The sequence below is a fragment of the Pipra filicauda genome, unplaced genomic scaffold, assembly GCF_003945595.2.
Source record: "Pipra filicauda isolate LSUMZ 115617 unplaced genomic scaffold, ASM394559v2 scaffold141_size4267151_pilon, whole genome shotgun sequence".
Classification (NCBI taxonomy): Eukaryota; Metazoa; Chordata; class Aves; order Passeriformes; family Pipridae; genus Pipra; species Pipra filicauda.
In genome coordinates, this window is record NW_024103896.1 from 2,231,289 (window position 1) to 2,255,759 (window position 24,471).

The 24,471-nt window shown below is 37.2% G+C and overlaps 1 protein-coding gene across 24 annotated transcripts in view; it reads right to left on the reverse strand.

Moving 5' to 3' along the window:
- DLG2 (discs large MAGUK scaffold protein 2) overlaps positions 1-24,471 on the reverse strand; it is a 995,087-nt gene that overhangs the window by 17,766 nt on the left and 952,850 nt on the right. For 13 of the 24 annotated variants that reach the window (XM_039378618.1, XM_039378634.1, XM_039378623.1 and 10 more), the window contains 3 exons: positions 24,174-24,249; positions 8,891-8,990; positions 5,084-5,125 (listed from right to left, as the gene is read on the reverse strand). In XM_039378618.1, coding sequence (XP_039234552.1) covers positions 5,084-5,125; positions 8,891-8,990; positions 24,174-24,249 — 218 coding nt within the window. Of the gene's footprint in view, positions 1-5,083; positions 5,126-7,946; positions 7,993-8,890; positions 8,991-24,173; positions 24,250-24,471 lie in introns of all 24 variants that reach the window. The other 11 variants (XM_039378625.1, XM_039378621.1, XM_039378619.1 and 8 more) reach the window with 2 other exon arrangements.

Below are 24,471 nucleotides of genomic sequence, written 5' to 3' on the forward strand. Positions count from 1 at the left end.
CCATAAAAAGGCCCCATTTCCTATTGTCTTGGCACAGCATCCAGAGCTTCAACAGCACTGGTGTAACTGCACACATCATTTGGGTAATGGCCTAGGAGAGCTGCTGTGAGCTACCATGGTGCAGCCACTCTGCAAACAAATGCCCTTCCTCATCAAGTACCTCATCTAGTGGGAATCCAGGGGTTTTGGCATCCTAATAATGTCTGCAAATGAAAAACTCTGTAAAGGGATCTAAGGAGGTGACTAACAGAAAAGTAGTCCTAGTGAAGCCAGTGAGACATTATTTATGATTTTAGAAAAATCAAAGAGAATTTTTGGGTTCATTAAAATTTATGGACTAATAGTGGTGGTTACCATCAATACTCATACAAAATACTCGTAGATGAGACAAATTAATTTAATTTTGAGCTCTTGCCTGAATTTTGTTGCTCAGCTGGATATAAAATCAAAGACGGCTTACTTTTCTGTCACTATTCATTTAGATTTTGGGCTAATGTCTGAATTACCTGAATTGTACTTGCAAGATCTCGGAGAAATCAATTTCTTGCTCTGTTTCATCTGCACTGGACAGTCAATATCCCAGCCTCTATTTGGTTCAAAATCCCTTTCCTGTACCTCTGTTTATATGAATAAACAAGATTTTTGGAAATATATTGATAGCTATGAAAGGCTGGAAATCCAATATATAAAAAGATCATCATAGTCTGAGAATGAACTTATGACTGAAAAGTCGTCTATGGGCACTATATGTTTAAGATCAATATAGCTTTGTGGGTATAAAATGAGACTTCAATACTTGTGCCAATTTGAGTATACTTGAATAACTTCATAATTCTGGGAAGACAATACAAGTGTCCTTATTAATCAGTAGCCTAGCATAATAATCAGGACTACTTCAACCTTGTTCTGAGTCTTCAGATCTCATCAGAAGATTGACTTGCTGATTTGCTGACAGAGAGTAAAAATTTTTGTTTCTAACATTTTTTTGTTATTTTTGACTTTTAGTTATGTTTTGCCTGTCTATGTAATTGGTGCAATCACAGCCAGTTATACAATTAGGCTAAATAGATGCAGTAATGTGCATGTAATTTTGACGACAGCTGTAAGAACCTTTACTGACCTAAGTGTAAGAGTGTTACAACACATCTGCAGGAGAGAAACTTGAAATTCATGGCCATTATGAAAATAAGTCTCACAAAATAAAAACTGATGAGCCCAAGGTAAAAAAAGTGTCCTTATAAGCTTGATTTGAAAAAGAAATCACAAAATTTTAAGTTGCAGAGCTCAAAATAAACTTTTAATCATGGCTTGATTAACTGGTTCAAGGATAAGTAAAAATTGGCTGTATGTGTCCTTATAGCAAAAAGTAAAACTTCCTGATAGACCAGAACTTCATATACCACTCTTCAAACTTGGTTTTATTTTTGAGAACAGGAACAAATAAACTAACACAGTTATAGACTTCATAATAGCATGGCCCTGTGATTCAGCAGCAGCTGTGTGGGAACTCAGTCTCTTTAAGATAAGCCAGCATTTGTTCCTGGCTCAAAAATACTTTTTTTATTTATAAAGGGTCAGATTCTACTCTCAAATGTTTCTGCAGTTCCCCCTGAAGTTAATGGAGCTCATGGTTATCTGTTGGGCTAAAGAAAATCCCACTGTTGGCTCCAACTCTTTTGTTCACAACAAACCCAGTGTTGAGGGCACTGGCAGAAGAAATCTGGTTTACTTTCTGCAACAGCCTTGTTGCTAAGAAGGGGACAAAGAATTTTCTCTTGAAACTACATAAGAGGACTTTGAATAATATTATTATTACAAAATAAAAAATACCTGAGTTCTGTCAAAAATGTTTTTTTAACCCTAGAGACAAAAGCAATCCTTTAGCCAAATAGTCAAATTTTTAAGCAATATGTTTTTCTAAAAAACTATGAACGCATGAGAATATCTCCTAGAAAAAGCCCAGTTGATTTGTAACCCCCCTATTAATCACTGTCCAGGTCACAGCCTGGATATCTCTCAGAAGCCTTTAACATTCCTGGTTTGGAATGGTTCTAGGAATGATCAAGTAGTATAGGTTTTGACACTAGCTACTTTTCACTAAGTGCTCACCATGAGAAGCAAAAGTTAGATAAAAGTTAAAACAATTGCCAGAGATCCACTAGAAAAAATGCAGAACACCTCTCTCTGGACTCCAACCGACCTGTTTTTACAGAGACAAATATGAAGGTCTGCAGGAAAACACCCAGCAGTTACCAGTCATTTCTTACCAATACACTTTTTCCTTGAGCTGGCCAAGGTGTGAATTGCTGACTTCATAGAACCATAGAATTATTTAGGTTGGAAAGGACAAGTCCAACTCTGCCAAGCCCCACTAAACCCTGACCCTGAGTACATCTTTTAAATCCCTCTAGAGGTGGTGACTTAACCACGTCCATGGGCATCCTACTCCAATGTTCAGTAACCCTTTCAGTAGAGAAATTTTGTCTACTATCCAATCTAAACCTTTCCTGGTGCAACTTGAGGCCATTTCCTCTTCCTGTTGCTTGTTACTTTGGAGAAGAGACTGGCTTCACTTCACTACAACTTCTTTTCAGATGTTACTCATAACATTTGTGCCCCAAACCCTTCTCCAGCTTCACTGCCCTTCTGTGGACATGCTCCAGCATGTCAGTGTCTTTCTCAGAGCAAGGGGCCCAGAGCAGAACACAGGATCTGAGGTGTGGCCTCACCAGTGCTGAGTGCTGGGGGACAATCACTTCCCCTTGTCCTGCTGGCCACACTATTGCTGATATATGCCAGGATGCCACTGGCCTTCTTGGCCACCTGGGCACACTGCGGGCTCATATTCAGCCACTGCTGACCAGCACCCTCTTAAGTCCTTTTCTGCCAGGCACCTTTCCAGCCACTCTACCCCAACTTCCCACAGTTCAGAAAGCAGTGGTGCAGGCAACCTCTTTCCTCTTGCTCATTTGCTGGGGAAAAGGGGCATGGGGACAGGCTCACAAAATCATGCAAACCCCTTGATTCCTCCAGTTTTCTATTTCTATGCTGCCCATGAATTTTCCATCTTCACTTTTTTTCTCCTCTCATTTCACCAGTGCACAAACTGAGGGCTAGATGAGTTTGCAAGTGAACACACATGGTGTCCTCGTGAAACAACTTGTAGTGCCTCACCTTGAACACACAGATTCTCCTCCAGGTGACACCACATCACAGTAAAGAACAACTTTGCAACGTGGCACACACCCATGAATCCTTAGCAAATAAAATCAGGCCCTTTGGGCACCAGGTCCTGCATTTTTATTGTTATGCCACTTTCACTTGGCATAATCTAAGATTGGCTTCCTCTGCTTCTAAATGGCATATCTGTCTCCACCAGGCAGCAGTTGTTGGACATACCAGTAGTGTGTGGGGAGATCCAGCCAGTAGAATTTAAACTGGATGCTGCTGGGGTGAGACAGGATCTTGTCCAGGTACAAACCACTCTAGAAGGAGAGTGACTGCCATGGGTAGTTGTTACTGCAACACTACTTTCCCTTCCAAGTATCTATGTCCCAGCTAACTTTCCCAAACCATTTCTAGTACCTTTCTTGCACCTGAAAACGTACACTTTGTTTTAAGTTATTACACATCCAGTGAAGAACTGGTTACCTGTCCTGTCTTATGACAAAATTTGGCAACTAGGTTTTGCGGACATGCCCAAAATAATTGGCTGCAACTGGGCTCTCCGATTAAGTCTGCTGTTTGGGACAGTTCATTAGCCTAGATTATCCTCCGGGCTTTTACCCTGAGCTCACCTTGAAATTTACAGACCTGGATGAGATTTGACTCTTGCAAACTTTTGAAAATTTTACCTTTTGACTCATTCCTGATTGTAAAGTCAGTCTGGAAAGAGCATCTTATATTTCAAACATAAAATCCCCCTCTCCTCCTAAGTAGAGGATACATTAAAAATAAAATGGTTTAGAATTGGATCTTGGCAATTCAAGAGTGTCTACTGTTTTCTTGTGACTCTGGCAATTGCTTTCCAAGGAAACCTTTGCAATACAAGAGAATACAAACTAATTTACCATTTCTGAGCAGCATATGGTTAGCTGTTTTACTGAAACAAACCAGTGTTTATCAATAGAGCTCAACTGCTATGCCTTATATCAAGACCAGTAAATATTATGTATGATACCGTTGATTACCTGAATGTATGTGGGTGCTTGGCACAAGTGCTGAGTGACTGGTGGAAAACTTGATTTGTTAAGCAAATGGCTTGAAAAAATGAAACAACTGGGTGATTTTGCAAGCAATCTGTCATTTTAGTTACCTTTTATTACATTCCTTGTAATTTATTTAATGACTTGGGTTTTTTTCTGCTTTTCAGAACTTCCAGAAAAATAGCTATATTGGTTAAATTTATGGGCATTACAAAGAATTACCGAGAACATACAATCTGCTTCTTGGTTATATGATCCTGTGGAGTCTGTAAATCCAATCAAATCAGGTTGCAGGGTTGGGATCTCCACCTGCAGGGTATCAGTGACATTCAGTGGCAGTGCCTAAGCAGTGAAAGTCTATCTTACTGTTTTTTTAAGACTCCAGTCTGCATTATGAAATCTGTACTGTCAAAACTACACGCTCAATGAAAATTCTGGGACTACTTCTTAGCCCTTCATACCGGCATGCAGAAATGCAAGTGAAAATTGTGACCTTGTAAAGTGGGTGCCTTTTGCAGATTTGACTACAACTATGGAATAATTTTACTCTTAAAAGATCAACAAGAAAATTCCCCCTCCCCACTGAAGTAGACCTTTGTCACTAAACTAAATAATCCTGACTTTCATAAGCTACCCAAAGCCAGGTTTAGTTTTACATCCCAGAATGCATCAGAAATAACAACCTTTCTCCCTTCTAACAGTTGCTAGTTTTCTTTTACAGCTTTGTACTCAAGATGTGGTTATAAATTTGAATTCCAAGCCATTTGCTCCATCTTTTTAACATTAACAAAAGAGTAGCAAGGAGAGAAACAAAATAAAAGAAACAAACAGAACAAGCAATGCAAAGTAAAAGGACTCTAATGAAAGCAGTAACTTACTGTAGCTACTTTCACTATCGCTGGCATTAGAAGAAACATGTTCTGCAAGAACAGTACAGCAAATTAAAGAACATAACCAAGCACCACAGCACAGCAGAAACTTAAAAGAACTGCCACAGTCATGCAAAGGTAGTTATGCAGAGAGGAAATAAAAACTGTGCAGTGACATCACCTGAAAATGCTCAGATAATTTACAGAGGTAAAATGAAAGCTTTCTCTCTTGTGGCATTTCAGAAAGAGACTATATGTATTAGCTAGTGATATGTGTCATGGCAAGGCTATGTCTTTTCCTGATGAGACAGTAAATGGTATCTCTTGATAATTTCATTTCAATGTATATTATAGTCAGCTTGCATCTCACTGGATGTCTTGAGTAATTTAATAAAATCTGAGTGTCTGCTCGTATTATTCTGCACCATCAGTAATGTGCATCATTAATCATTATTAATGCACTGGAACTATTCCTGCTAAACTTCTGTATCCATCTTTAATCACTGTGCATTATCCTGAAGGGTTAACAAATTAACATGAAATTTGTTTTTATATCAAATATTGTAACTGTATCTATTTTACCCCGTCCAATTAAAAAAAAAAAGAAAAAAAGAAAAAAGAAGACAAATTCAATGACAAAAGTAAGAAAAAAGACATGGAAGAAGTCTTTTTCCAGTCATTGTCTAGCCTCAGAATCTGAATTGGAGTATTAGACCAGTCTGGATAGGTGAACAGGACTATAAGAACTATCATAATGGGTCAGTCTTGTGGTTTGTCAAGTCAGGTGTCATGTTTCTATTATCATACTCTTGAAAGGAAGTGCAATCTATATTATGTAATGTTGCTATTCCAAAATTGTGTCAGCAGACTATTTATGGTCACTAACACCATGCTATATGATCTCCAGGAGTTCTGCAGGACCATATTCAACAGTGGTTTTAATAGTATGTCTGGTAGAAATGCTGATTACTTTGCATCTGAAAGATCACTTGACAGTTGAAACTTTTCAGCTGGTCCCCAGGACATTTAGAAGCCAACGGCATAATGGTTATAAAGTCGGGAGCACCCTGAGTTAATGAGAAAGACAGGAACAGCGCCAAGACTGCCTATTCTCTGGAAGGCGCTGCATTTCCCCCATGTACCAATTTAATAGATTAGAGTTCATAGATTGGGAATGATGGGGCTCCTGGAGCAGCAGGAATGAGAGAGGATGATATCTTATAAAAACATAAATGGAAAACCTTGATCTTGGGCCTAGGAAGAAGCTTCAAAAAGTTAAACTTACATTTTGAAGAAAAGAGCACATTGACTTTTGGGCATTTCATAGCAAATTAACAAGTTTTATCTCAAGCTAACATGTATACGGGACCCTGAAGAACTTTATTAAAAAAGAACAAATACCCTTCATAGCAAGAACTGTCATTAAAAAACATATCTAAGTTGAATATTAATAAAATTTGAATGAGTGGGAATGTCTATAGGTGTGTCACTAATTGAAAACTAGGTGCGATATTAATAGAGGAAATAGAGCCTTAAATAATACTTCTGTGCTACTTTGTCCCATATCAGTTTGCAGAATTTAGTTACCTTTTAAATAGTTGAATGTTATGAAGATTTGTCTTTGTAGGGACACAAATAATCAGGAGGGCTATCAGATCAGAAGTATTTTAATTTTCTCTAGCAGGAAAGGATCTGCATTTGTTGCTAATGAGCCGTTATGACACTTAAATGACCCCAGAATGGTTAAAATTCAGGTGGCAGAGACATTTGCTATCTATCACTGACAAAACTAGTCTTGCAGAACTGTTTTTCCTTGTACAAGAGATGAAGCTTTCATCTTTGAATTGTGAGCTACTGCATGGCTTAAAGTTAAACCATTAAAATGTCCCTTCAACAAATCAGTCAGAAACAGAATAATCTCCAAAACTGTGTATATGGATGTGCATTCCTGCAATTAAAAAGCACATACAAAACAGTAGGTGATGCAGCATTAACATTCACACACATTTTGCTCCAATTACTTGGTGCTTTAGAAAAGGAATAAGAACTGAGGAAGAAGAAGCCAAACACATGCAAGTGGCATTTTTTAAAAATTATTTAGCTCTGGATACAGAATACAATGTAGCTATGTATGCGGAAATCAGCTGCAAATATTTTATTCTATACAGTTTTTCTGGTCTAAATTTTGAGGAAGAAAAATTGTTTCTGAGCAATGATCCGACATGTTACACATTCCGCAATGCCAAGTCTTGAGACAGGATTGCTGCATCAGAAAAAGAAATTGATTAAGGTGTGACAGAGAATAGGTTGCTAATGGTGAAATGGGTCCAAAATTAGCTTTGAAGAACTCATGGTCTTCTCTAGCCTGCAAATGACTTTGTCCATTAATAACAACTACTGATCTAAAATCCAGCAAAGTAACAAACACTCCCATGCAAAAAGCTGAAAATGCAGAAGCAACAGCATAATCAAATTTTCTATTGACCTCATCAGGTTGTGATCATGTTAAAATGTTTAACTTTCCCTTTAGATGGAGAGGGAGGAATTTTTGCCGAAAAGAACAGTCTAGGCAGCAAAACACGTTCTAGGTATGCTACTCTACAGAACTGCCATGATGGGAACAATAACATACTGTCAGAAACAAAAGGTGTTATTACAAAAGAAGTGAAAGTGTCTGCTTGATACACTGTATGTTATTTAATACTGTCATGCAGAACAAAACGATTGAAACATTTTTAATGCATTCACAGCTGGGTAACAAATAAAACTCTATCTTGTGCATGCTAGGAGTGGAGGGTCCTCAGAGAAGATACAGAAGCCAAAACAAAACAAAACAAAAAAGGGTTTACAGTGACCATTCCTGGGAACTTACTCAGAGTCTTTGTTCCATAACCGTCGTCACCTAATCCGGGGATGTCCTGCATGGAAGTCCCCAGAGAGAGCAATGAGAAAGGAAGAACAGCCGCAGAAGAGGAAGGAAGAAGTCAGTGGAGTTGAAATGGATACTACCATGACTGACCATGTTGATTGAGCAATCTGGATCCCTGCCTTTTTTTTCTGAAACAAATTTAGGTCCATGTTCTATGGGAATTCACCTAATGAAAGAGGCAGTGACCATGATACATGCCTTTTGGAGCCGTGAGGAAGAAGGAACAACCAGAAAAATTAAGTTCCAGAAACTATCCTCACTGGGTAAATTTAGGAGAGAACTATTAAGGAAAAAAAGTAAATATCTGGGCTTGAAACTAGCATATATTTTTAATAAGGCTAGTTCCCTATATAATTTAAGTAAGCAGTAAATTCTCATGGAGGTATACATTCCAAGATCTGATTTACTTCTTTAAGCTGTTAGCATAGTTGCTTCATTTAATTTTTAAACTTCCATTGAAGTTGCCCATGGCAATTTGCTTGTAGAATATCAAAGGCAAAAAAGATACTAGAACAGGCCTTTTAAAAAGTAATAGTTTAGTTTAGTATTGTGAAAGAAATCACATTTGCCTTATTTTGAACCAATTCTGATTTAGGAATACTTCTGAGAAACAAGTTTAGATTTATGACAGGTGCCACAACAACTTTGAGGAGCCACATTTGCACTTCTAAAAATTAAGGTCACTGTTTTATTCTTCTGAAAGTGTTTTTTCCAGGGATGGAAGGACTAACTGGATCCAAACTGCAGTCATACATTGGTCACAGTAGTAATACCTCTCCTGCCTACCTATGACAGATATTTGCCTAGATGTGTGGGATACTGGTATCATGCGTGTCACCCATTTTATGTGCTGCTGCATGTGACATCGTCTCCAAGAGGTTACTTACGTTCTGGATCACTTGTTTCCTGCTCACTCTGCTCCTTGCTCTTGTAGAATGGGAATTTTCGTGAAAAGATGAAGTTCTTTTTACGCTTGTCATTGAATGACTGTGAAGGAGAAAAGGCATGGGGCAAAAACAGGGACGTCTAATTGTTGTCACACTCATGCTGACAAAACAACTAGTTTGTAAAAGTGGAGAGAACTGTAGTGACTCAAATCAGTACAAACCAAGTGGCTTACAAATCAGAGGTGGTTGTAGTGAGGTCTGCAGGTTGAAGGCAAAGCCCCTGGAGACCGGATCGATTTGATTCCAGAGGCCTCAAGTTACAGCCTTCAGCTCCTTACTTGGAAACTATCGTGTTTGGCTTGTTCAGATGAAGAGCTGCAGATGGCTCAGCATGCTTTGAGATCAAGCCACCCATCTTTGGTCATAGCAGACTGTGCACAGGATTAATTAACTGGTTGAAAAGAATAGGCCATAAAGTAGAAAACAGAAGCCTTTGATTTGCTTGTAGTATGTGGTTTCAGCCCTGTGCCAATTAAAATAAAAAAAAAACTTCTTTGGTAGCTGCTGCTGATTTTGTAATTTTTTTATTTGGCCTCTTCATCAACAGCTTCTTAAGTGTGCTTAAATGTTTTTTTTTGGGCATAGTTAAAAAAAATACTTTGTTTTGTTTTATACATATATATTTACTCATTAGGGTCTTCTGTATATACTTTAGTTTTATGTGATTTAGAAATAGAATTCTGCTAATAAGCAGTATTTAATGGCATGTTAAGCAACATATATCTCTAATTCTTCAAATGAGGAATGAATATGGAAGAAATTGTGTTTTTTTACATGATAAACCCTTTGACTTTATAGACAATTGCAAGGTCTCATAGCACTGTACTATGTAAAAGCAGGATATGACTACTTGGGACATTTATTTCAAATACTAAATAAGGACATAGGGTCTCTACAGTTAATTGAAAGAAGCTGGCATTTCTAGAGGGCACCTATGCAGAGCTGCAGATAGTGTTTGTCTGAAGTGATCTGTGTTGTCAGTCAGAAAATGTCCTACACTGTCTCTGAACATATACAATGCCCAGACACTGGGCTTTGCAAATGATCACCTCCAACAGAGCAGAGACCTCCTCAAATCATTTAAACGACCAATCTCATGTGTTTGTCATTGCTTGAAATGAATATAACCAGTATTTGTTTCCAATTCTGAAATGGAATACATTTAGAGTCTCAGAATATAATTTTTTTCTTTACGTTTTGGAAGCATGGTATAGAATGTGGTTTAGAATATGTATTTCTGGAAGATGTGTACCGAAAATCTTCATTAAAATAGTTTTATACTCGTGTCACAAAAGTTTCATGCCACTTTTACATTTCAAGCATATTTAAAGTTTAGTAACTGAAAACAAAGGAAAAAAATGCACATGTAGAATAAATGATCCATGAAAATCTCTCAGAGTATGTAAACATTCAATGTGAAATTAATGTGGAGGTCATGCACAAATAATCCAGACAGCATGCAATTTCAAAACAAAGCAAATATGAAAGAAAGCCAGAGGAAAAAGAAAAAAGCACATGAAGGATTAAAGTAATCTGTGGATGAAAGGAGGACTGACATGCACATTACATCACTTTAATGACCTAAAGGATATAATTAAATTAAAATGTGTTTTTTGTGATAATTTCCTTTATTTTTCTAAAGAAAGGAACTGTAGCATGTTAAAATTGCTGTTTGTGAAAATGTTGTTTGTCACGATTCATCTGAATTTGACATAGTAATACTATTGGCATTACACTTTTAAAGGGAAAAAACTATACATACACAATAACACTTCCAAAAGCAAAGGGGTTTTAAAATGACAATCACTTAATTACAGAATGCCATTTCACTTTGGAATTCAAAAGAATGTTATCAAATTGATAAATAAATATGCTCTGTTTCACAGAGGTTATATGAGAAATAACATATATATATATTCTTTTTCAATTTTTCCCCCAACAGTCTAGAATAAAAACTTCAGAAAGTACATTTTCACCAGAAAAGCATATATTTTTTTCACACTTATGCATGATTTAACAGTATATACCAAATTAGACAGATACACTATAGTATTATATAAACTCTTTCTTCTTTTGCAGTTTCAAATACTGCATTACTTTTTTAATAAGATATTGTTCCATTTCAATTTGGATGGTCAAAATCTAGCAATTCATAGCAGATGACTACTATGTGCAACTATGTCACTGCATTTACACCTGTAAAAAGCTTTGTTCCTAAAATAAAGCTGACTCTAGTTATATTAAATCCATAAAAATATATTTATGCATGTGAAAATATTTCTCTACATTAAAAAATGTGTATATTCATGTTAATGACGTATACTATCACAATGTAGTACAGCATTCATCTTTAAAATAAGAAAGAAACTGTAAATACTATAAAACTCTAAAATGAGTCTGATTCTGAAAGCTTGTAGAAATAACTAGTCCATGGTATTAACTGAATGGGCGTACCAAGTGCTTATTTTCTTGTACATTAACTGCATGTGTCTTCACAAGACACCAAAGACAGAAGCCTTGATTTTGGTTTTGTATCCAATATAAATGGGATTAAACTCAGGCTGACGGTCTCTACCCTAAGGATATGAAATCCTGCAGACACTCAGCAAAATTCTTCTTACAGATATCACAATTTATATCTCTAATGTATAGAGACAAGGGGCTTGGCAAAGAGAGATGAGGGAGCCACACAGGATAAAACCATGTTTCTATTGCACACACGGTGTTAATTCCAGATTTTGCTCCATTGGTGGAGGAGTAGAGACCAACATCGAGTGCACATTTTCTTTTTTAAGGAAGGATCATGCATATGAGGAATTGTGGCAAGGTTAAATTGCAAAATTCAGATGCATATATGAGAAATTTTATTCCTGTAGGATGGAAAATTCGAGGCCTGTCTAATACTCTGAAGCCATGGGCTCCCTATTTTTCTGGAAAGCTGCGAAGTAGATGTAGGATAAATGAGACAGAGATATTTGCCTACATCTCTCTGTTCGATGCAGAAGTTGCATGCGACTGGAATTGAAATCGTGATAGCAAGCTTGGCTTGATTCAACAGCATTTATGCAGGCAGAGTTTCTGAGTCAGTGAAAAAGGGCCTTAAAATGGATTCTCGTACAAGTCACAAGTTTGTTGCCAAGAATGATGTACAAACCTGTGATGGCAAATGACTCGGGCATTTCACTGGCAGTGAAACACCTGTACAATAGATTACTTTCATATGTCACTGCCATCAGTTCACACAGATTACCACTAATCTAGGAGCTGACATTAGTAGGCACTTTAAACAGACAAGGGCTGAAGACTAAAAGGCAAATGAAATTTTCAAGGACTGTTTGGCAACAAAACAGTGACATAATTCATAACATTTGAACTGTGACGAAAATGAGTTTCTTCTCAGAAAAAAAGTGGAGAAAAGCTTTCACTGGTGTACTGGCTTGAATTCTTGTTTGATACTACTTAGGCATAGACTCTGTTTTGAAGAAACCAAGGAAAATAATCGTGATGTGCACTCTTGCTTGACCAAGTATCCCCGGATATCCCCAGTTATGTAAGCCTGAGTTGCACATACCAACCTTCCCTGGTTGTGACAGACATTAAACCACAGTGTGTTTCTTCTTCTCAAGAACTCAGTTCAGTACTTTTTTGTGTCAACGTTGGTTTTGTATTTTAAGTGCTTTTCCCTAGGCACAGAAGCCATATATATGTTACTCATCAGCTCACAGGATAGTGGTCTTTAAAAAAAAATTTCATGTAACATTAAATAAACAATCCAATTTCAAAAGTTGCTTTGTAGTGGTAAACATCACAGAAAACAGTGAGTGTCTTGTTGCACCATACTGAAATAGGCATCTATATTGTTGTTTACTTTGAGCTTTGCAAATTTTTTTTAAATGTGCTCTTGACAGAGGTTGTCCTCTTTATGCTTTGCAGAAGAGCCTAATATCTTTGGGAAAGATTTCTTGTGGTTCTCTAACAGCAACTCTGTCTTCTAAAAACCAATAAACTCCCAACTACTTTGGGAATGCTTTCTTTTGCTATTTCATTCAACCAATGCTAATCCTCAGTCATGAGCTGGGAAGCAGTGTTCAGGGATCACCTGAGAGAAAACTGTTCCAGAGTACTGGCTGTGAATTTTTTTTTTTACAGGGCGTAGATGAATTTCACATATCATCTATTTTTAGGCCGGTTTGAGCTATGCTTTAACCTAGTTTCTATGTCACATGATTATATATGTCAGTTTTGTTCTGAGATTGGTCCAGCAGTGTATATGAGAAATTAATTTTACTGCTTCTCATCTGCCATGTGTTTTTTTTATTCTTCTTCTTTAATACTTGGTTTTGGCCTAAGTTAAATGAAAACCCTTACTTACACAGCATTCTGTAAAAATATACAAAATTTATTATCAACAGTGTGTCTCTGCAATCCTTTTCTCTATACTTGACACCTTTTGCATTGGGGACATTCTTTTACTCATTTGAATACTGACTTTAATAAAGCTTTGGGCACTCAAACACTGTTAAACCTCTACATTTTAGATCTCTCCCATCGTACCAAAAAGTTGCACTGACACCAGAAAGCAAGCTTTTGGACTGTAACAGATTCTCAGTGTTATTTCTCCTTCCAAACATATCCATTTTTACAGTGGGCTTTTTCACCTGGCAATACCAAGCACATGATGAATTTGAAGTTGCCAGAACATGGAGGACATGGGTCCAAACACACTTTGGCACATTCTGCCTCATTGTCCCATCTGCAATACCAGGACCGTGGCAGTGTCCTCCTAAAGTCACTTTGTGGGGACCAAGACTCCACTATGACCTGGTGGATACTATTGATCAGGCCATGATAGTTTCTTTTATTAAGAATGAAGTATACTGAAGTTAAATGACTTGACAAGTCTAGAGGAAAGCCAACACGACTGAGCAATTCTTGCTTTCCTGGTGTAACCAGAAACTTGGCCAAGGACTGGGTTCACACACAGAAAGCACTTCTGCATGCAGACATGCAGAAGTTAAGCTAAGGAGTTGATAGTGGCAACTCTAAGCCTGTTTGTGTGGTGACCACAGTATATTCTTTAAGATGTAGATCTTTCATTCACAGTCTGAACACACAGATTTATGGTGGCAAGCAACACTTGCCAACTTTCCTATGTCTTTTTATGAGATGGAAGGGGAAGGACATACCTATTCTGTTAAGTTCAGCCTTAAATCTTCTTAGATACTTCAAGCATTTGGGAAAAGTAATGCCTGGGCTACAGTCATTCCTTATTGAATTTTTACATGATGATCTCTTTTGATAAGTGAGAACAAACTGGGTGAGAAAGAGCTCAGATGAAGATAACTGCTTGATTAGTTTTTCCATGAAGCTGCAGGGAGATTTGAGTATTGGCAATTGAAAATGAAAATGCACAATACTGATTAAAAGCTTCATGCTATATAGCTTCTCCAGAAAAGGGTAGTGTGGCTTAGTATTCATTTGTAGGAATTTTAATAATCTTTTTCTAAGACTGACTTATTGCCACTCGTCTGCCAGCAACTCAATTTTAATTCCTAACAAAACAACAGTTAAAAACAACACAAACTACCAGGGGTACAGAAGGATGAATAGACTTTCAAGAAAGAATGCAAAAGCAATTCTGTAAACACGTATTTAAATTGGTGCAAGGTATGAAGGGAGTACTCATATGTGCTAACTTGGATGGTATTGTTGTTAGCAAGATTAAAACGCCAACATAAAAACTTGCATAGGTGACAGCCAAGGTCATTTACATGTATCTGAAGGTTGTACACAAAGATGGTGGGAAGGAATTGTTCAAACAGAAGCACTGAAATTAATAGCATGAAAATAAGACAGCTCCTTGACAGTGAAATCAATTTGGATGTAGAATAATCTACCCCAAGAGAAGTGGAAAAGCCTAGATCATTTTTTCACATTTAAAACAAATCTGCTAGTCTTAAGTACTGTGGGGAATAAGACTGCAATGTCTGAAGAAAAAGGGGTGGTGAAAGGAAAAGAGCTAAACGACAAGCCTCTCCTAGCTCTATTATCCATGTTTCTGTGATGAGATGCTCACAGACCCAGAATCATGGAGTTGCGCTGCAGTCCAGTGCAGGCTTAGACCTAGCCAAGCTCACTGCAGCCACATGGGCAGTGTGAAGGTCCTTCTCTCCTTCCTCAAGTCTTTAACTGGAGTCAGAAAGTGTATTGGATGTTTGGCAATGTTGTCCCAAATGTTCCTCTACTCTGTTCAATATTTTTTGCCAAAAAGTGACTTTCCCTGTTAGAGCTGATTTATGTAAACAGCTACTGATCCCAATAACAAATCTTCACGCATGTGAACCTGTCTCAGCACCCTTTATGCAGCAACAATGTCAAAAGAGGCCCAGAGATCAACAGCAGCACTAGTGTGCACTTGATAAAGTTTTAGGACTGTCTGATCACCAGCCCAGACCCACAGGTTTTCCTACAGTATTCTGTAGGAAAATCCTTTATCCACTTGATCTTAATTCCTCACTTCTGATCTGCTATTTTCTTAAATCTTTTTCATAACTCTGATTTCCATTGACTGCTGGTGTTTCTTTAGGTTTTAATATGAAATTGAGGGGTTTGGTCTCTATGCAGTCTTTTGAATTAATTTCATTAATAAGTAAAGACACAGAAGGTGTTAGTTATCTGTGCTATTAAAAAACCACCAGATTGCTCCTTTATCACTCTTTTTTGTGGAATCATTTATGCAATCAAATGCTGTACACTTGTGCAAGTGCAAACTACTGCATTAAATGGACCATTGCATAAAAATAAGTTGCATAAAGATCTTTGTTATTCTTATTTTGTGAAGTAGGAGTGGAGAAAGATTTAAAATACCTACATGCTTTCAAATTACTTACGGAAAGATAATTGGATAAGATAAACTTTTGAATTTCTCTTTTGAGTTAAAGGAAGAGTGTTTGCAGGTCACTGGTGTAGCAGGTTGAATTACGGCAAGGGTCTGGCTCAGGATTCACCTCAGTGGATCATACCAGGTTAATGGTTTTCATTTAAAACATTGATTTATTTAGGCCTTACAGTTAACATTATAATAAATAAAGGCATGGGCAAAAAAACCCAAAGTCAATCTCCGAGAGACTAGTTTGAGGTCTGCATAGGAGTTGAAGCTGCTGCATCTTCCCGTAATGCATCTCACATGACCAGTCTCACAGGCAGGATATCAAATCGGATGGACTTTGTCTTTGACCCAGGTTGGCAGTTCCTGTGTCCCTGTAATCTTCCAAACATGGCCTGTGAGTCGCTAAGATAATCATCACTGAGATGTTTAAATTTAAGTGAACCGCAAATAAACATGTGAAATATAGAGCACGTATCTTCTGGATGAGTGTTAATGTTTAACTCCGCACTTCTGGAACTTTGTGTAAAATCTTACTAGAAGAAAACCTTGTTCTCTTTCTAATTCTTTGACAATCTATTGCCAATACTATAAATTTTTCTTTTCAACCAATTTTTTAGAAGAAAAGCCAAGTACTTATGGTATTATCTATACATACATGCAAATTTCCTACCATTTAATTCAGGATATTGGACAGCAAGTTATAAAATTAGCACACACACAAAGTTTAACTCAGCAAAAATTTCTGCTGAAACAGCTTAGAAGAAAAACAATTAACTCCCAGCTCTAAACTTTGGTATTTTATCTATGCTAGTAAATTTTCACCCTGTTATATTTAATCTGTGACCGATTTAAACATTGCATTCTATATCTTCATGTCAGTGACTCTCCTAAGCATTCTCTTACCTAAGCAGGGATGGCACAAACTTCTGGGATAGAAAACACAGGTACTATACTCCTTAATAGGAGGAGGCCACCTAAGAAATAATATTATCCTATAAATGAAACTCCACACAATTCTCAGGATGAAAAAACTGTAAAATCTAAAAAATACATGTATTTGTATTGCTCATTAATTGAAAAAAATACTCTATTAGTATTTTCTTTGACTGACAAGCTTCCAACAGACAGAAATATTTTTCATCACCTGAATAAATTCAACGACAAATCCTTTATTTCTCATTGTTTCTACTCTATTTCATTATGCTTACAAATTGCAGATATTTAGAATTTGTACTTCTCAATAAAATGAAAAATGGAAAACAGACCCACAGGTTTTCTAATTTAGTATGTTTTTCAATTTGAAAGAAGTTCTTTCAAATACTCTACTTCTACTGGATTTTTCAAAGAAAGCTATGGAAACATATTTCTTCACTTCAGCTGAGTAAAAGCCTCAAATCTGACATTATTTTTTCACAATTTCAAGAACTATTTCACCTTTCTAAAAAATAGATTCCTTAAGGCATACCAGTTCCCTGCCAGAGTCAACACTGCTACCATGACATAAATTAAAACTGAAGACTCACTTGTTTTCCTTTATTTTTGACTGTGACCTAGGACCAAGATGCATTATTATTAAATTACTGCATGTCTTTGTGGAGTGTCTCAAGATATCCTGGAGCAATGAGTAACTGTACAGTTAAGTTTTCCTGGCTATGTGCTGTTTTATCATTTGAATTTCATTTGATTACTTCAGCACATGAGTGAAGTTAATGCTGATGACAGCAGTATTTCTAATCTACCTTGGAGAAACGCTGAGCAAAAAATGTTCAGCTCAAGGGGAATGGTCAGGGCAGTCCAATAATGCAGGGTCAGATCAATTCAATAATGCAGCCAGTATCCACTGCTTGCCACCATGCTATCATGAAGCATGAAGACAGAGCTGTGGAGGATGTGAAAATGCATGAAAGGGCGAAGGCAGCTGGAAAAATGAGATCCAGCTTTTCCTCTGATATGGGGAGAAGTTGTCTTCTCCCAGAAACAAGCTGTTCCACAAACAGGAACAATGCTGAGATTTGATTCTTCCATGACACCTAATGCTACCCTCATTTTGGAAGTCTTACAGCCTTTGACAGAACTTAAATCCAACAGAGATAAAATCATAGAGTCATAGAATATCCTGCGTTGGAAGTGACCCACAAGGATCATCAAATCCAGCTCCTGGCCCCGCACAGGACCATCCCCAAGAATCACACCGTGTGCCTGAGAGTGTTGTCCAAACACTTCTTGAACTCTGTTGGGCTTGGTGTTGTGACCACTTCTCTAGGGATTCTGTTCCAGTGTCCAGCCACCCTCTGAGTGAAGAACCTTTCCCTGACATCAAACCTAAACCTTCCCTGACACAACTTAAGGCCATTCTCTCAGGTCCTGTCACTGGTAACCACAGAGAAAAGTCCCTCTGCTTCCCACTGTGAGGAAGTTGTACACTATGATGAGGTCTCCCCTCTGTCTCTCTCAGAAAGACGACACCATAAACGACAGGCTGGCTGTTACCAGGCTCTCCGAATTTGCAGTTTTTTGAATGTACTCAGATTGCGTATTTTCTTCTATTTTTCCCCAGTACCAAACACTTTAGGAAATCCATTCATCGTGTCAAATATCTTTAGCAAAGAAGTGCAACAAAAAGGTGGCTAAAATCCACTGCAAATGTGGAAAACTTTTAGATTACAGACTACAGAACTGCTTCTCCATAAAAGTGGTGAAGCTTTATACTTAGAAAACTTAAGCCTGATGTTAGAAAAAAATCTTCATTAGACAGAGAGAGAGTATAGACAATCTAATACACTGCTATGTTTTCTAAGAATCAAGGATTCAACTGAGATTAAGGCCTATTTCTCTGCGTTGATACACCCAGATCTGCCATGGTGAACCACTAGCACAGTCTCTGTACCTGAGACCAGGACAGGTGTGACTGCAGGTTCTGGTCTGCGGCAATGAAGACAAATAATCCAGTCTCCATATACACGCATAGAAGAAGAAATAACAACAGACTTAAACTGCAGCATTTTAACCATTTTGAATGATGACGAGAGTGAAGCACCGAAGGGTTGTTTGGGAAGAATATGAAATATCTGCTGTGACAGGTCTTTAAGCAGAGATTAGACAAATCTCGGAGACAGGAGGAAGTCATAGAAGACAGGGTAGGGGTTAGATTTGGTGGCCACCTGAGTTTCCTACAGACCATTTTTGCTCTGATTTGATGACTAAGGATGAAAATATAATAATTTTTTAGAGCATAAATTGTTTGGAAATAGGTGGGGTTTTTTTTTGTTGTTTGGTTGTTTTTTTTTCCTCCCCCCGCCCCCAAATAGTTAATAAATGGTCAAAAGGGTCCTATGTCAGTCACTGGATTTCAGCACTTGGAGGACAGGTGCATTAAGTATGCAGAGAGTTTTGTTTACTCCACAATACAGATTTGCTACCTCAGTCAAGTTTTACTTTTTCCTTTCGTATCTCAGTGCAGTGTTGCTAGAATGACAACAAAGCAAGAGGACGACCTCACATTGCAGGCAGGGCTGTGATATCTGTAAACAGAATCTGCTCATAGGAAATATTATTAAATGCTACCAAGCTTCTGACTGTCATAATAAATGCATTCGGAGGCATTTGAAGAGTCTGGCTGAGTGTGATGTAGGTGATCTGACTGAAATATGAAAAGAACTTAGGATGACAAGCTAAGTGAATAGAAAAAAACCCTAATGCGTAGTGATGGAGCAATATGGCGTGGGTCACAACTTAGGACCTGCACTGCTGATGAGCAGCAGAGCTGCTGGGAGGGATTTTGGAGGAATGGAGAGTTGCTTTCCTTGGCAGGCACCTCATCCATTTGGCACCCTGCTGGTGCCTTACTAGGGCAGGCACCCATCTGGAAATGCTGCCCAGTAAACATGGGCTGAATACCCTCCTGAACCCTGACACACACATTAAAAATTGAGAGATTGTGCGAGACATGACTTTCATTTCTTTGGGAAATGAAATTGGGTATTTGTCCATAAGACAATATTGTGGAGTCACTGGCCAAATAAAGTGTGAAATGAAAAGGCACGTGGTATCGAAAAACAGTTCTCTGTATAAAATCAAGTTTTACTTAAACATTATGTTTCCAGATATTCAAACACTTCTCTGGAAACAGGCAACATCCATGAATATTAGTAAAAGTGAGATGTTGCTAAAGATCTTTCAAAGAGCTATGGTTTTGACTGTAAAAATATTTTCAAGAGATAGTCAAGGAAGTGTATATGATCTGACAGGGAGAAAAGCAAAAGGTGCTATTTTTGTCTCTTGAAAGACCTGTTGTAATTACAGCAGTTAAGAAAAAAGCAGATTACTGGCTCATCTCTTTTCACTCTGTAATATTTTCATCATTTGACACTCTTTTTGATTCAGTAAAAAGTCTGAAAAGTGCACAAAACCTGTGGGTTTTAGGATTAGGAGAGGAAAGGTTACTTTTATTCAGTCTGAAGCTTATGGTAGGGTGTCACCAAGAATTCAGTATGCTGCTTTGGCAGATATATGACCCTGGTCACAGCTACTCATATGTTCTGATCCTTTTGGTGCAAAGGTGAGCATCAGAAGATACTTGGGATATGATCTTGAGTTCAACATAGCATAAAACATACTTTTAAATTAATTAAGTTTGTGCTTACATAATTTCTGTAGCTTCCTCCAGGATAAATATCAGACATACACCTTTGGGTCATTCTATTTTCCATTGATTATCTGTAGACCAGTAATCCCAAAGACTGAGATAATAAATGCTTAGGAAATCATTACTGTATTTAACAATGAGAAAAGCTGCTGAAGATCACTACAACAATTATATGAATGAAGTTAGAGGCTGAATTTGGTCAACACAACAAAAGTACAATCTTTCCTTGGTGAAATGAAGCTGTTTATACCAGTATTTGTATTCTTTTCCTTACAACAGAGGTGTTAACATCTGTAATTGGTTTGATATTTTTAAAAATGCTAATAGGACCTAGATTTGGATGATGTCTCTGAACCTGAAAAAATAAGTTTCTTTTGGTCAAAATAATGTCTTTTGGTCAAAATAAACAGAATATGAAAGAAAAATGGCCTGACTGGGTTAAGCTGGAGATCCAGTTAGCCCAGTAGCTGTTCCTGAAGTCTAATAGCAGATGTTTAAATGGAAAAGTAGAAGAAACATGATCCTTCCCTGTTTATAACCTCTCTGCTTCTTGAAATCAGATGTTAAAAGATGCCACTGGTTCCATTGCTTGCTAATGTATCTAATTCCTTTTTATTTTATTCCTATTTATTTTTATACAACATCCTGTAATAATGAGCATCAGAATTTAATTATTACATGGAAAGGTACTATCCATTGTCTTATTTAAACCTGAGATCAGAAGGTTTCTCTGGATCTCCCTAACTGTGATTCACATTCACTGTTTTTGTATCCACTCTGATTTTGTAGACTTTAATTTCACAAGCCATGGATTGGAGGAGTCAAATAAAACAAACTTAAAGTGATATAAATATTCTAAACCACATTTTTAAGAAGTGCTGAGCTAATTTTCTAGATGAAGTAATGCATCCAAGTTTGGCCTTTGAAAAGATTATCCTTTGGCTCTCCCTGCTAATAGGTTTGTCCACTGTGTTGCTGAGTATTCTTAACACCTTTTCAGTGCTGATCAACTACAAATGTCACTCTATGCATAATACTTTGTATCTTATCGCTGGATTTGGGATTAAAAATAGGTATAAACAGATGAAAATGCCTAAGAATTTATAAACCCGTAGAATAACTAGGTATTTTCTACTTTAGAATCAGAGTTATTGCAAAGAAATTGTGGTACTACCTCAGGAAACCTTTGCTGTGTGTTATTAGCTTTTGAACATTACTTTTATAGGGGAAGAAAGGACTTGGGACCAGTAGAGTGATTCAGGTAAAATTGCAAGAGGGTAACACTTTTACCTGTGCAACCCCCCCAAGGATTCTCTATATTCAGTTAAGTTTTGGTTCTTTTTTAAAAATGCTTATAGGCACATCTCCTGGCCAAATTTAGGAATATCCCATGAAAAGTCTTCTCTCAGTTTCATCTTTAGAGTAAACTAAGACAGTTCCACTTGCCCACACAGTCATGAACGTGTGAACCAAAGGTGCCACAGACACACATAAACTCATTCCTATCTGAATTTTTATTTTAATTTTGAAATGAAAGAGTTTTCCTGGGCCTACTGCAGCCCTGTTTATTTGGGCTGAATTGCTTCCAGATTAAAGAAAAAAAAAAAGATAAAAAAATAAAGCATAGACAGCTTATACCACTTCTTTTTGAACACTGAAAGACCAAATGGAAATGCTGAGCCCTAAAATGAACATACATGTATATTCAAATACGTACTCAAACATTTTATGTGTTGATGCTTAGTTTAAGAGTGAATCCTCCTTTTCTTTTTGCTCTTTCAATCACAGGCCTCCATTATCTTTTCCCAAAACTTTTGAAATTGTAGGACTTCATATGTATATATATATATATGTATTTTCTTTTTTAGCAAGCACTAAAATAGAAAGCTTGGTCCCAAAAAGGTACAATGGTTTTGGTCTGTAATTATACAATTTCCTAAACACTGAAACAAACAATGACGTTGAGTGGCTGGAATATTAATGCTACACTGATGATAAAAATGGAAAAACTATTTGGGGAATCAAGAGCTAATTAAATTCTTGACAGACTCACAGGAATAAGGACCATTAGTTATATGAATGAATTATTCCCCTGAGGCTTTGATTATGTACAGGAAACAGACATTTAACAAGTGATTTTATTGGCAATATAAAACTTATTATCTCCCCAAATAAGTGGCAACATTAATTTACAGGGTTGCAAAGCACGGTCATTTCAAACTGAAAACCAGAATTCTGACTCCTGAAGAAATGCAATGAAATGAATCAGTTCTTTCTTAATACATTTTGTTATGTATTTTATACAAAAGTTATCTGCATGTGCAAATAATATTCAGAGGCTGAAGACTGATTCCGTGTGCCTTATAAGTCTGGAAAACTGGTTTCAATCAGTGCAATTGCAAATGAATTCAGGAACTATTCTGTAGAGCAGTAAGAGGGAAGTATTTGAAGGTCTGAAATATTATTTTGCTGGCATATAGAGGTTTGGAAACTACTGCCCTAGGAACTGTGTGTTCATAGCAAGAGGAAATTCTTACCCTGTTAATCTGTCTGAAAGGATGGAATAAACAGGGATAAAGAAATTATTCATTATAGAGGGAAAGTGAAGCAAGAAGAGATCGAGTATTTCAAACTATGCAAAGGCCACAGTAACAGAAGGTCTGGAAGGGACCTGCTGAACCACTTGGTTCTTTCCCTTGCTACCACCTACCTATGACCATGTCCTCTCATCACACAGTTTTGGCCCTGCCCTGTTTTTTTTCAACCAAACAGGACTTTTTCCTGATGGTTTCTGAATCTCTGTCTCATAGTTTGCTAACAGAAGCCCTTAGTTGTAAATCCCATGCATGCCAACTGGACTGTTTTCAAAAATAAATCCCTGCACATGTCAAGTATTTACTACTGCTACAATTGCAAGCTACACTTCTGCAGAAAAATATACCTTAACAGCCAGGACTGTGGGCATTTCTCATGCTGTAATGCTTGCTAGCCAGATGGCAACACACAGGATATTAGACATCAGGCTAGTGAGAACTGCTGCCTGTTGGGTACAATCACAGTAATGCTGTGGAGTGGTGACAGCAGGAATGCTGTTCTGTGCAGGCACCGCTGGTGGAAGGGAACTCTCATTTTTTGTGTTGGTTTGCCACTGCGCCTGCTGTGAAACACACTAGTGTTCAATGTCTGTCACAACTGTCAAAGCAGAACATCCAAACCCTAAATTTTTGCATCTGGGACTTCTTAACTTTCAACCCTTGATTTGAGATTTAACAGCTTTTGAAGCCAGGGAATTTACACTTCTGGCCCTATTTCATTGAACGGTTATCCATCTGCATTAATTTTTCAAGTCTTTTCTTCCCTATCCCTCATTTAACTAAAATCCCAGCTATCACAGAATGCTCTTAATTTTTTTAGTATCTTCCCATTAGGAGGTATTGTCATTCAGTATCATTATAAAAAGAATAATTGAATATTTCAAAGATTATATATTATATATAAAAATATACAGCTTATTAGAATATATAAAATAATTTTATATATATATATAAATCTCCTGTCTATATTTCGCTATTCTGTAGGTCTTTGTTGCAACAACCTAAATATTCCTTATGATGCTAAAATTTTCTCTACTCTGAAACTTATAAAACACTTGCAAAGTGCAATGTCAAAAGGTTTCACTATTTACCTACCCCTTTTGCATCAATTACACCAGGTTTTGCATTGAATTTCACCGTCTTCAAGCGTGCACGCTCCTTTCTTTCAACTCTGGAAATAAGAAAACACAAACGAAGAAACACATGTTGACTATATCAGCATTTTGTATGGTATCTTTGATATCTGCTCTCTCAAGACTTACTATACATAAAGCAAGCATTTAAAGCAAATTTCATAAATTAAAAAGAGAGGTCTCTTCCTCATCCAAGCACCAGTTTTCTGGTAAACACAGGACTGGGTTTGAGGAGCCTTGGCTGCCCTGCACTAGCAGAA